General features: G+C 45.7%; 1 protein-coding gene across 1 annotated transcript in view; it reads right to left on the bottom strand.

The window, feature by feature from the left end:
• Nucleotides 1-729: 729 nt before the first annotated feature.
• Nucleotides 730-14793, bottom strand: part of LOC135913962 (protein FAM76B-like) — a 54295-nt gene continuing 40231 nt past the window's right edge. Inside the window, exons 7-9 of the mRNA XM_065446672.2 lie at nt 14149-14290; nt 5232-5333; nt 730-3163 (exon numbers count right to left, since the gene is read on the bottom strand). Of these exons, the coding sequence (XP_065302744.1) occupies nt 3065-3163; nt 5232-5333; nt 14149-14290 (343 nt within the window). The 3' untranslated portion in view covers nt 730-3064. The remainder of the gene's footprint in view (nt 3164-5231; nt 5334-14148; nt 14291-14793) is intronic.

The raw sequence follows: 14793 nt of genomic DNA on the forward strand, positions 1-14793 counted from the left end.
GCACCTGCCTTCCCGGCTCGCCCTTATTGTTGCCCTCATACTTTTAAGCAGATCATGTGACCTTTAACACACAATATGAGGCCGCTCATGTGCTGTGAAACCCCGAACAGTATAGATGCACAAACGGCATGAACATGTCTGGAGCATCTGTACAATTGATATCACAGTGAAGTTGCAGATATTAATGGCCTGCAATGGCAAAAATTCTGAAATGAGAGACACTGTAGAATTTGCACTCGCGAAGAAGTGGTGGAGTCGCCAGCAAAATTTTCGGTGTAACCCTACCTTTACCGAGTGTTGTGCACGCAGAAGCTTTATTAGTGCCGCTTCTTGCGGCACTAATTACTGCGCTCTAAGCAAATCACCGCATGAAAACTATTTAAAAATTCTTAAGTGAACACTATGGACATTACCCCAAAAGCTTACACTTCATTTTTTCTTTGAAATAAAATGAAAGTCGAAAGTGATCTGCAAAAATTATTTTCGAGACCATGGTTCACAGTACCAGGTCTCAAGGAAGACTCCACAAACACTTTACTTAATTTCGCAGCACTCCTTTCCTTTACAAATAGCTTATCTGTGAACACTGGATACTGGAAGCTGTTTGTATACCATATTTTTAGGGTTTCCTTGGACTGCTAAAGGTAATTTCCATTTTAGCTGCTAATGTATACCAGTTTGCAAAGCAGATGCAATGAACATGCTTCCACGAAAGAGAACACAAGCCAGTCTTGCTGAATAAATTTATTGTTTTTACCGTTTTTAGAATGTACAATGTTGCAAACAAACTTCGCAAGATGACTGCTGAAGCAGACTGCCACTCACAGTTGCATGACACAACCAAGTAGCACAATCCATGGCACATGCTGATGCACGTAATGCTTGCACAAACCAATTCTTTATGCCTTTCCAGTGGCATCTTTTTTTCAGTGGGCATACAGGATTACTCAGAATTGCTTGTACAGAACTGTCACAAAAGCTCTTGTCAATATTTGTGGCATCACCAAGCCGTTGCAACAATGCTCTTTAAGAGAAGCACTTGAGCACTCTACTTTGCCCACTGAAAAGTACTAATACCACGACATTCCCAAATCACTTGATTCCACTCCTGCCAGCCTGCTTCGAGCAAACCATATTTTAACAAAGAGGTTCCACAAGATATATGAAGCAAGAATGGAAATGATTTTGACACGTCTTCTACAAGTAAGCCTGTAGGCTGACAGTACACACTTAAAAAAAAAAGACTTCGTAAAAAAATAAAATCACCAGGCAAACTGTGGGTCCTCTCAATAAAAATCTCAATGCTTCTGAGAGAAAAACACATTACGAAATTATCATTTCATGCAAACTGATTCTTGTCTGTGTGTGTAATGTGGATTTTCCACTAAAAACAGCAAGATGAAGTGGGCCTGAAGGCTCCACACGAGCGACTAAAAACCTACAGCTTGCCAGTATTGGCAGTATGGCGCTGGACTGCGCTAAAGAAATCACCACACGTTGACTTGCCACCATTAAAATCCAAACGATGGCATCTCAATATGGCAATGGAGTACGTACTATACTCTCCTTAACACACTCGAACTTTCTTGGCCGCCTCCCTTCCAGAATAAATGGATTAAAAAGCAGTACGTAACTTGCTCATTCTTAATTTAGTGGTGGCCCGAAATCAGGTATCCAGGCCTAATTGCCACTGAAAACCTCAGCAGAAAAATGTCTTTACAGACCAGAACCACTGAAAACATTCTACCACAGGACCAGTACAGGGCATCTAAACAAAGATGAACTCCCATTCACTACTTAGGCAAGAAATGCAAGACGATCCAAGCCTGAAACAACAGCAACCCTACAAGTTCACCGTTATCCAGTGCAGTTGTCACTCACCACACTAATGAACCAGGCACAACTGTTCCCAACTACATAGAAAAAGAGTTCATGAGAGTGGCTTGTTGGGCCAGTTGGTACATGGTTATGCTAGGAGAATGCCAGCAAACTTGAGAGTAGGAAAAATCAAGAGGCAGACATAGACAAAGAAACAGGAAGGTGGCTGGACTAACAACTGAACTTTATTCAACTGAACTTGGGGGACGTTGTTTTCATGAATAAAGTTCAGTTGTTAGTCCAGCCACCTTCCTGTCTCTTTGTCTATGTCTGCCTCTTGATTTTTCCTACTCTCAATTTTGCTGGCATTCTCCTAGCATACATAGAAAAAAATCCAGCAGCAACCATTATTACTGTATTTTTTTACTGTACACAATCTACGCAAAATTAAGAGTGTCCACCTGTCATGGATCATCAGTGTTAGATAAGTCTTCGCCGCACATAAGAATGCAACAGTACGTACACTGGATCTGTGGAGCCACTAGGTGAATTTCATTAGGTTGCCCCTTTGGTTCGCACTAAACATGCAGGCATGCACGTTACTGCGAGGCAATAGAACACTTTTTGATAGTTAATTTGTGCCTTTGGTGGCAAACGCATTCACACGGTGATATAGCACATGCCAAATCTGTCATGCCTGGCCGGTGGCGACCTTGGACGTGTACATGTGACTACTTGCCTAATCTGCAATACATTTACGATGTCTACAGGAAATGAACAGATGTACACATGGGGGGGGGGGGGGGGGGGGTAATAAAGAAAAGACCAACTGTTCTCGCACTGGACAAGGCTGGAAGCAACTGGCCCACGACTGTAAAAGCTAGTGCCGAGATTCTGCAGCTGAAGACCTTTCGCTCCACGAGCTGGGCTGTGAAACATCAAAGTACTCCACTGCCATTTCAATCACCATAGGACATGATTCGAGAACCAGCACCTAACCAAATGTGGGTTGCCACATAATTCATAACAAAATCCCGCACAACTGCTACAAATCTTAAAAATTTAAAAAATAAAAGAAAGAAACCGAGATGAGATGATATCGCCTGCTTTTAAAGGGCTGGGGGAGGGGAGGGTGGAAGGAAAATAAGATGGCAAAGATGAGCGATGGTGAAGAAATTGGATAATGACCACCTTTTCCAGTTAAGTTGGGAAAAGAAAGTGGGAGACAAAATGTGGGAGACTTCCGTCATGTGATCAGGGAAGACGGGCTGTCTGTTGCCATTGTGTTCTTTCGATTGCTCTTGGCCTTGGCTGCAATCTGTTTCTGCAGTGTCAGCAGCTTGTTCTGAAATAAGTGCACACAAACTGACACTTGAGCATCGCCAGCAAAAACAGGGTTGAACGTGTTTGAACTACTCCACTACTGCTACATGTGGAAGCACTGTATACGTTACAGAGTTTCCTACCAAAATTACTAGAGGGGACTCTCGCATGATGATTAGTACGCGGGTTAGTCTAATTTTAGCACTTGTGGCTTCAAATGTTCTTGGCACCACTCATTGCATTTTATCTCTCTACATTTCCAAGACATCATTTTTCAGCACATGAATGCAATAAGTTCCTGTGCGCATGCGTAGTCACTGTGAATTGTTGCACTTATAACACAATAATTTGTATAAAAAATAACCAATTCATAAAGTCACATGGCCATTCAATGCCAGAAGGACAATGTTTAGGCAGATCCATGCACATCATCATTCTATTGCTGGTTGAACCGTCATACTTGTTACTTCCACAGACACTAGCGTGCATACTGGACACTAGCCCCCTAGTAATTTTTTGTAGGAAACTTAAGTACAGTAAAACCTTGTTAATATGTAGTTGGCAGGGAACGTGGATCAGGTATGCACTAAGCAATGCACTAATTAACCCACAATGGCAGACGATCAGCTATAGACTTACCAACCATAAAAACATCTTAATACTCACTCAAACACACAGGCAAGTCTTACTTGCAAGCACGCAATACAAAATCTGACTTTCACTTGCCACCACTGTCACTCCGTAGTGTGCGGAAATAACTGCAAACAAGAGTTCGGTTCAAAACCACTTTGCCCTAATAAGCCCTGCGTTCCATTAAAGCATGGGAGAGTGCCACTCTTAAACTGAAACTTGTGAAACCAGCTCCCAGTATTGCATTATGTTACATTAATACAGTTTCATTACTAGAATAGAAAATGAAGGTCAAAATTTCACGTCGGAGCCACAGGAGTACGCTATTGTGACGTCACGAATTCATTTTCTTGTTTTTGCATGGTTGCAGCTTGGAATAGGTTCTTTAAAAACTCGCTAACTTTAGTTTTGGTGCTTCTAGAACAGAATTCAATCCATATTTACCAGTAAAATTTTATCTAGGCCCGAGCACTGATAAAATCCCAGACGTCAGGGCAAACCAGTGCAGGAGCTAGAACGCAGCGTCATGAACGGTCTTACATTTTAGTATAGTTTTCACCTTACAAAGCTTCTTCTTAAGGCAAGAGTGGCTTTCTAAGTACTGTAGAACAAAAGCTTATTAATAAACTCAAATTATTTTTCTCTTTGGTATCCCTTATGGCCCCTTGATGTACCTTTCACCCTTGCAAAAAAGTCAAGGTGTAAAGGTTATAAAGGAAGAGTACAAACAAAACATCTTCAATTCAGAACACACGCCTTAGTGCAACATAAAAGAAATTATGCCTAGGGCTCAGCATGTTCCATTTAAACTGGGCAAAACAAGAGAAAAAGAAAGGATAAAAAAAAAATTGAATTCAGATAACAGCTGTGAATCCACCAGTGCTCCTATGAAGGAAGCCTGGAGAGCTCAAAATCACTTGCCGCCCAAGCAATCTTTATTCTTTTCTTATTCACATATGTTTTGCCTGTCGCTACGTTGAAAATGAACAGCAGTTAGTTATCAAATGTTCACCAAGGAAACAAATATCGGTAAGCTCAATGTGAGAAATTATTTATAGAAAAGAACCTGTGAAACTAAAAAAACAAATATGTATATTCACTGGGAGGTGGGGGACGAATTTTTTAGGTGGGAATAAACTGAAAATGGCAAGGCCAAAGTTTGCAAAAATAAAAAACCAAAAGCACTCAACTCTAGAATGTCTTATGGTAAGCCTTCACCAAACTAAACGTTGAAGCCCAAGAAAATGCATTCCAGAGAACAGATTTTTCTATCATCAAAAGGTCCAAATGCGCCAGGAAGACAACTAAAGTGCATAACAGCTCTTTCTTTTTTTTTGTGCCAATGAATAGACCACATGTCATGCTTCGATGGAGATTGGTAATGGCACTTTATTTACGGTTGCAAGCTGCTTGACTAGGATAGTCGCAAAAAGCAAAACGCGACAACAAAGAGTTCCCACCGTGAGGTCTTGGACCACTTCCGAGTGCTTCTTCTGCTCTGCCTGCAGCTTTGATCGATGATTGCGTTCATCTGAAGACATGTGAGCCTTGAGCTCTGCAATCTGAAACCAAGAGAAGTGAAGTGTTTGGCCCAAAAGAAGACTAGGCAGCTTCACCCAAGCAGTAAATCATTGAAAGTAATAGCAAGGAACAGTATAACTTCATTAACTTTTTCAGGGTGGTTTTTTTTTAATTGCAGATTTAAGTTCTTCAGAGGGACCTATGTTGAAAAAAATTTAGCGTAATTTTTCTAGGGCGATCCTAAAGTGAGAAAAAGATATTTTGTGTTGGTATATATGTACTGTTTATTCATTAATGAAAACAATAAAAAAGAAATAAACTTATAAGAATGAAAAATTTGGTGCATCGTTATAGACATAGTTGAAGGCTTAGAAAATGCGCACACGTGAATATTTTGCAAGTCTCAAATGTTCCTGCTCTTACACTAATATTTTCGTCCATAACGTAATCGAACTGCGTAGGTGAGCGCACTCAAGAAAACTGTATGGTTGTGTGCACATCAGAAAAACAAAATGTGTGACAAACTTCCGCTAATTTTTATCTTACTGCCAACCAGAGGCAATTAGTTTTCGAGAGTCTCCAAAAGAAGAAAAGGAAACGCATGCACGGCGGCATCCTTCGTATGCGCACCCCTGGGAGCAATAAACGAGCGAGTAACAGGCGGTCACCCTTTGAGCAATCAGTAACGAGATAGCCATGAGTTTTGCGAGCGCAAGAAGCCGAAACCGCCCGTGGAACAAAACACAACCGCCGCCTGCGCGCCAAAGCGCAAGCGGAGTATATAGGTGCGCCGGAGCAAACTAACTAGATCTAGAACAAACCATGCAACGAAAAGCAAAAGAGGGAGGTGTGAGAAAAATTCCCACACAGTGGCAGCACATGCAAGGAAAGAAAAAGTTAGGAAATTGGCGCGCTTCTTAAACGTACAGACGATGCCGTAAATATATGGCATCAAACATTTTGGACTCGTTCGCGACGCCATATATTGAAGTCACTGACTCTGAAAGGGTTAATTCAACCCTTGTTCATTCGGAGAATACGGACTTGTCCTTTTGTCCAGGCAGGCATAAGCATTGTTAAATGTTGATCAAACTCTTGTCAATTAAGACGTATTAAGACAATTAAGCTGCACACCAGTCAATATGAACAACGCAAAGCATCGCGAATTTGTGACGCAAGAGAGCAAAAGTGGCACTAGCAGCCAATTTAAACAAAACGGCAGAGTCCACATCCCCAGAGTCATCTGCGGAAATCGTACAGAAACTACAGAAACACCGAAGGCTTCATGTCTATTTGTGTGTTTTTGCACTCACGCCCCACGTGGCACCACGATGGCCACGCATGCCTTCAGAACTGCGTAGCCGCCATCACTGATCGATCGTGTTGATAACAGCAAAGTTGCGGCAAACAGCAGTTTTGTCTGGCTCAGTGCACGTGTTGGCTGCGTGCCTTTTAAACTGCATGGTTGCCATTCATGATAGCAACCATGCAAAACTATGATTGTACTGATAACGACCATGGTTTCATCCACAGCAGTTGCAGAGAGCAGTGGTTCCATTTTGAATCGTTCCAACACACGTGCAACGTCATAAACGTGGCTGAAGCTGTCAAGGATGATTCTACCACGGCCCACATGCTGGCATTTAAACCCACGGCTACATCGTGATTGACGGACAATCAGTTGCTGACCAGTCTACTGGCAAAAGAATAATCGGTTTGTCCACGAAGCAGAAAGCAAGTCTGCTCAGATGCGATTTTAATCAATGAATTAATTAAATGTGGGGTTCCACGTGCCAAAACCACTTTCTGATTATGAGGCACGCCGTAGTGGAGGACTTCGGAAATTTCGACCACCTGGGGTTCTGGTGCATCTAAATCAAAGTACACGGGTGTTTTCGCATTTCACCCCCATCGAAATGCGACCGCCGTGGCCGGGATTCGATCTCGTAACCTTGTGCTTAGCAGCCTAACACCATAGCCACTGAGCAACCACGGTAGGTAATGCTTAGATGCAGACCTTGGTCTTGTGCCATGGTGAAACTGGCTGCACTGCGAAGGAATTGGCAAAGTTCTCGCCTCCGAAAGTGCTAATGAGTCACGAGATGACAAGAATTGCCACTTCTGCGCTGATGTTGTGTGAAACAAAAGCAAGAGTTACGAATTTATTCAGTAAATAAAGGCAGATTGGCATATCAAGTATTTATCAATTTTTTTCTTGATACCCTGTATAATTGGACATTTGGTTAATTGAGCCATTTTTTCTGGTCCCGTGAAATCACAATTACCAAGGTTTCACTGTAAAGCATTGCACTGAAGCTCCTCGTATAGGGTTTTAAAATGGTACCGACACAAAATTCTATGTGCTCTGTTTCTTCTGCTTAATTAGTTACTATTCATCCGGTAATCATGCTAAAGAAACTCGTTTGCTCTAGCACACGATGATTGTTCAGTTATAAGCTCATATCTCATGACCAGTCACGATTTCGAAGAGTACTTTGTGCTCAGTGACGCAAGATGCATGCTCGTAAACGGTGACGATCTCATGAGCGCTCAAACCTGTGACGCATGCTAGCGTGCCGTCTACTATGCCATCAGCACTCCTGTTTTGTCAGCTAGTTTGATGGGAAACCTGTGCATTGCTACACCACTGTAATACAGTCGAAACCTGCGATAACAAACCCCCACGACAATGAAATATTTTCATATCCCTGGCGAAGGCCTATAGGATTCAATGCGTTCCGTACCTCTCGCCAACTAAATGTCACTGTAATGCAATCCTGCATCAATTAAATTTACCAGAATGTAACCCAGCATATTACCTACTCGCGCAAGGCTAGCAGGCTCCAAGATATGCTCAAATGCGATTGCTTTGCACTAAAATTTCATAAATGACACCCACATTACACTTCCGTGGGTACCGCCATTCTTGCTTACAAAAACAACCAAGTGCCGGGAGCGATTACTTGCACCGGAAACATGTCAGTGCGGCCATCTTGTTAGACGATCGCCCTTTCGAAGTGGCCCCCATGTTGCTACCGACATGTGACAAGTTTTTGCACGCCTAGCACAGTGCTTAATGCCCGCCTCGGTGAGCAAAATGCACCAACGACAAGGAAATCCACGTCCCACCCATGTGGAATACGACCCTGATTAAGCGATCGTTCAGGAATATGCATTCCTTGCTTCAAGAACGCTGTTCCAGAGCCACCAGACAGGCATCGCGTGTGGATTCGGCACCGGACGTAAATTTGTGCTAAGGGGGCGTTATTCTAGATCGATTGCCTTCAGGTATACGAAACACGATCATTTTCGTGTTCGGCAATGGACGCATCAGCGTCTATGGGCCGACAGCGTGCACTGGAGAAATGCTACTGCTTGCGTGGAGCAGTATTGCTCTGCGTCCGGCGCCGATTTACTCAACATCTCGCAATAGTGATCGTATCTCCAAAAGAAATCGACCGAGAATACTGCCCCACAGCAGTGCTACCACTGATGATTGACGCATGCAGCAAAGCTTGCCAAAGTAGGCTAATGGAATTTTGACAGTAAAGGTTCATTCCGCGACGCATTAGCTATGTGTGCCATCTCATTTCGCAACAACGAAGTTCTCGCGAAAGCAAATTTTCTCGCGTTCCTCGCCGATTTCGTTATCGTGAGGTTCAACTGCACTTCTTTGTGCAGCAGTCCACTCGTAGTATGATCCCAGCAATAGAGCGTTTTTAGCAATGCTTTAGTATGTCCGCAATCTTCTTGTCGTTCGTGGTTTGCCGGGTTACTGGTGAAGTGTACAGCATGAACAACGCTGGTAGCAATATCTGGTGACGCAATATCTAACCAGAAGGCACGCAAAACTAACACAGTCGAACCCACTTAAGACAATATTCAAGTGTCGTGAAAATACCATTGTTTTAATCGACAACTGTTATAACTGTGTTGCATGAAAAAATCAAAATAGGGGGATGGTAAAGCTGTTGTCAGAAAACTATAATGGCAGGGTGGCCAGCGCCCATTCCCACCACCTTCCTCCATCCGGCTGCCAATTGTGTTCACTCGTTTAACTGCTTCCTGGGTGCTCCTCCAATCGCATGTAACAAGCCGCAGCTGTTGGCGTTAAAGAATGGCACTGCTAAACCAACTGCAAAGAGGGCTCACGGGTTGCAAGAGATATGCGAACTCTGCCAAGGCATCGCATGGGTGGCCCCAAATGAGCCCTTTTATGATCAGGGGGTGGATCAGCCATCTTCTGTTTCGGTGGCGAGCCAAACGTGGCTAAGAAAACACATGGCCAGGAACGATTGCCACACAACCATCAAAGACGAACGCAAGCGATTAAGCTGTTTGCAGAACTGCCAAAGCTGGCTCTTTATTCTATGAAACTGTGCCGAATGAGGAGCCAGAGAGCAATCTGGGAGCAGCGCAGTTGGCTCAGTTCATTCGTGTTTCAGAGGGTGGCGTGGCGTAGAGCTATGGGCACAGCCCATTTGTGTTCGAAGGGATGGAAGGGCGACGAGAAAGAGGTGCAGAGAAGGCTGGAAAGTGAGTGCACGGTGGCTGTTGGGGCCATCGTTGAGCGGCTCGAGTTTCTCATTTTCAATTTTTTTCTTTTGAAGAATTTCACATTTCACTTCCTTTCGGCATAGACACCGAGCAGCCAGACTTTATCATTGTAACCGATAATGCGGCATCAGGGCATTGTAGTAAGCAGGTTTTTTCACCATGGAAAACATACAAAAGCTGGCAGTGCAGCAGCTTGTTATAACTGATATATTGTTAAAACTGGTATCGTTATAAATGGGTTCGACTGTAATGCAACTTCACTGATCTGTTTAGCAGCACATGGTGAGCAGTGCCATTGGTAGTGTACTGCACACTTTTAGTAGGCGACAATCCAAGCGTGCCACCGTTCTCTGCTGTAGGCGGCGCCATGCAGCCATACACGATGTTTCGCTTCGGCGGCATCCGGCATCACCAACCAGCTCGATTTCGTTCTGGTTTCCCATCGCTTTCTTAAAACACGACAAAACACGATGCAATAGGAAAACAATGAAACACCTCTCGGGCCACTGGAGCACCCCCAGCTCGATGCGTGTTGGCATTTCATGCTGCAATGATCCATGCGACGTTTCGCATGACCTAGATATCAAAAACAGTTGAGCCTGTCAATTTTTTTTTAACTTCGGATATTACCGTATTTACTCGCATATAACCCGCACCAAAAATTGAAAAAAATGTGTTTAAAAAGTGGGGGTGCGGGTAATACGCGAATACAGTCGAACCCGGCTATATCGAACTCGCAAAAAAACGCCTATCAGTTCGATACAGAGCATAATTCGATATAAGCCTCCTAAATAATTGGATGTCATAAATGCACATACCATTTATAAAATCACTTTATTGATGAAACTAGCTTCGTTTCGCACGAAACAGTCCTGCATTTTCTTCTGCTTGGGCAATTTCGCTGCATGCGAGGCACGCACTTCCCCACATTGTCTAAGGAGTCGGAGCAGCTGAGGCCGCAACATTCCGCTTTCGCACAGAAGCACCGGACTAGTGCGAGCGCACTTCGGAGGATGTGGGCCAAAGATGGTCGTTGCTTTCCTCGTTGTGCCCATTTTCAGTTGTGCTCGGCACGATGTCGGCAATGTAGTCTTCGTTTCCGGGCTCTACCGTGGTCGCGACACCATCATTTGCGCTCACTAACTCACGCACCGTTGATTCGTCAACAGCTTCCGGAAATTCTGACAGCTGGCTCCAAACCTCGGCAACAACGACAACGGCTTCGTCGCATTAATCAGAATTTACAGTCATCACCGAGCACGCGGAAGTCGGTACGGCTGAAGCTATATTTTGGATGAACCACTCGTACACGGCCGCGCATACGCGTCGGGCGCCACGGGCACTACGGGCACCGGGTCGCGAGTTAGGCCGCTTTAGCCCTAATTTCCCCCTTCAAGATCGTGCCGAGAGTGCACCTCGGAATCTTGTACGTTGCAGAGACATCCGACTTGTCACCGCATTCGACCCGGTTTATGATTTCGAGCTTCACGACGAAAGGCTAATTCTGACGCTTCATCACGGCAACACTGCGGGAGAAGGCGCACACAATGAATCAGATAAGCAGCGAGACAACTCGCACTTTCGCCAACTTGCATGACGAGGGCACAAGAGCCTCTGATTGGCTGTCTGGGCAAGCGCTGCAGGCGGGCGGGCCAGGATCATTTTTTGTAGGGAGGTGTCGGCGGCTCCGAGGTAGCGCGGTCGCATAGGGGGAGCGGTTGGATGGAGCCGCGCCGCCGGGTTTTCCCTTCACCGCGAGGGAAAGCCAACTTCCGGGGGCACTTTCCGCCGCTTGACGTTCGATATATCGGGAGTCGCTATTAGTTTTGTTCGATGTATGCATAATTTTTGCTATATATACTCATTGTAACTATACCGTGTCCATAAATTGTTTGATATAAGGAATAATTCGATGTAAACGGGTTCGATATAGTCGGGTTCGACTGTATTCCGGAGAAGGGGGGCTCGGCGGGTCGGCTTCACGGCAACGCGCGGCCTGCCGTGCAGAGTCCGCATCCCCATCGACATCAACGTGTGTTGCAGTGCATATTAATATTGCACCAACCTTTTGACCACCGAAGGCCAGTATGGACTGAAAGAAGACCACGTGGAAGCGGAGACCATGGAGCATATCGTTTTGCGGTGCAGAACACTTCGTCCGGACATTGCCGAAGACGCGGCGATAGATATAGAGGGTGCCCTGGGATTTGCAGGGGAGGACGGACGTGTGGATGAGAGAAGGGTAGTGGTGACAATGAGTAGGTTGGAAGATTGGTGCAAAAGGGGCTAGGGACGAGTGAGTCTATAAAAGAGGGACAAATTACAGTTCACAATACGAACAAAATTACGGGGGAAAAAAAAGGGGGGAATCCTACGCTAGGGGGCGCAAGCCACCACCGTTACAAAGGGCTAAGCCACTATGATCCATCCATCCAGCCAACAAGAGGCCAACGCAGGTCACAGCCAGATCCACATCCATAGTCTGTTTAGTCCCACGCCAGCCACGCGTTTCGCATGCTTTGCATACGCTTTGTTCAGACGTTGATGGGCCTTGAGTAAGGTGCCGTTTCTTGTACGCCCAGTTTGCACAGTTCGCCAGCCTTGTCTAGGCATCATGAGTGTGTCTCGGCGGCAATCATTCACGGCGAAGGAGAAACTCAGGATCGTCGCCGCTGCTGAACAAATCGGCAACAGAGCTGCTGCGAGAAAGAACGATGTCGACGAATCTTGCATTCGCGACTGGCGGAAGAAAAAAGACTCTCTCGAAGCTGCGAACAAGGACAGGCGAGCGTTTCGCGGCCCGAAGACTGGCGCGTACCCTCACGTCGAGACGCAGCTTGCAAAATTCATCGAGGAGCAGAGGAGTCGTGGCCACGCTGTGTCTACAGAGATGGCGCAGATGCAAGCCCTGAAGCTGGCCCGGGAAATGCACATTCCACGCGAGTTTCATGCGAGCCGCGGATGGCTGCAGCGCTTTATGGCCAGGCATGGATTTTCGATGCGGCGGCGAACTACCATGTGCCAGCGGCTTCCCGACGCTTACGAGGAGAAGCTGCTCAACTTTCAACGTTACGTCATCGGACTGAGGAAAGAGCGCAACTACTTGCTATCTCAGCTGGGAAATGCTGACCAAACGCCAGTATATTTCGAGATGCCTATGGACACGACCCTGGAAAAAAAGGGCGCAAAATCTGTTAGTGTGCTGACTGGCGGCAACACCAAGCTGCGCTGCACAGTGATGTTGTGTGCTTTGGCCGACGGCACCAAACTGCGCCCGTATGTAATATTCAAGCGCAAGACTCCAGCGAGTACACCACTTCCCCCAGGAATTGTTGTGCGAGTGGAAGATAACTCGTGGATGAACAGTGACCTCGTCATTGACTGGATTCAAGCAATCTGGGAAAAAAGACCAGGTGCCTTGTTGGCACGCTGTTCGATGCTGGTGCTGGATTCGTTCCGAGGCCACTGCACTGACGCGGTGAAAGCTCGCCTCGCTGACAACGGCACAGACCTTGTCGTAATACCTGGCGGCATGACTTCCATGCTCCAACCACTCGACGTGTGCATCAATAAGCCTTTCAAGGCTCACGTGAAGCGGCTATATGCCCAGTGGATGGCCGATGGCCTTTACGCCCTTACGCCGACGGGACGCGTGCGAAGGCCAGATATTGCACTGCTGTGCCAGTGGATCGTAGATGCATGGGGGATGATCCCGGCCGACATGGTACGCAAGAGTTTCAAGAAGTGTGCCATAAGCAACAGCCTAGATGGTACCGAAGATGATTACGTCTTTGAGAGCGGCGATGAAGCCTCAGACGGCAGCAGTGAGAGTGGCGACGATTGACAATTGAACGACAGCACTGACAACGTTGCGGCAGTCGTTTTCAAATATATTTGTTTTGAAAACTAAAATGGTGACTGTTTGCTCAGTTGTAACTTCCTAGTCCTCATTTTTTCAGGTAAGTGTGCGGGTTATACGCGAGGATATTTTTTTTTATTTCATGGGGTTCAAAGTTAGGGGTGCAGGTTATATGCAAGGGCGGGTTATACGCGAGTAAATACGGTATGTTTTTTCTCACATTCTTTTTCAAAAGATATGAACGAGGTTCTACTGTATGTCAAGAAACTTTATGTTTGCTGGAATATTGCGCAGATCCTTTGCACTGAACATATATGTTCTCGATTTTTTAGAAGCACTTCTGTGTGAAACAACTTTTATTCGCTACGCTTAAGCTCACCGATACCAAAAGAAGGGTGGGGTGGAGGAGGTGATGGAAACATAAGGAAACGGTGTCTGACCTGCTTGTCCTTGGCAAGCAGCTGCTGGTCCTTGAGGCTCAGCTGCTTCTGCAGGGAGGAGACCTGCTCACGCAACTGTGTCAACACCACTACGTGATCGCTGCTGTTCGGGTCCAACAAACCACTAGTCTCTGGCGTGCTCCTGTTGTTGACATGCAATGAGAAAATGGTGCATCAAACAATCTGTATGCAAGCTGAAGTACGTAGCATTTAAAAAAACCACTCTGGACACAAGCTACTGTATTCACTCGATTCTAACACATACCTGCTTGCCGCGACCTATTAAAAAAAAAAGAAAGAAAAGAAGTCCTTTACAGTACCGCGACGAGAATAGAGCGCAGTGCGCCTAGCTGCGTAGACTGTCTCCATCACAGATCGCTTTCAAGATGTGGGCCGTGCGGCTGCACTGTATGTAGCAGCCGCCAAAGTAGAAAGCTTCTCCTGTTTGCACCAGCCTCGCATGCAAGTTTCGGGAAGTTGGAGTGCCCGTGATGCGACCCGATTTCCGTCCAACTCTGCACATGTATTCACTTTCCTTTTAATTGCGGCATTGTGACGAACTCGGCATGTCTTTGCAGCCGGCACTTCCATGCTGATAGAGCAAATGCACAAAACAGGAAGGCTGGGAAGAACGGTGCATTAACC

The sequence above is a fragment of the Dermacentor albipictus genome, chromosome 5, assembly GCF_038994185.2.
Source record: "Dermacentor albipictus isolate Rhodes 1998 colony chromosome 5, USDA_Dalb.pri_finalv2, whole genome shotgun sequence".
Taxonomy (NCBI): Eukaryota; Metazoa; Arthropoda; class Arachnida; order Ixodida; family Ixodidae; genus Dermacentor; species Dermacentor albipictus.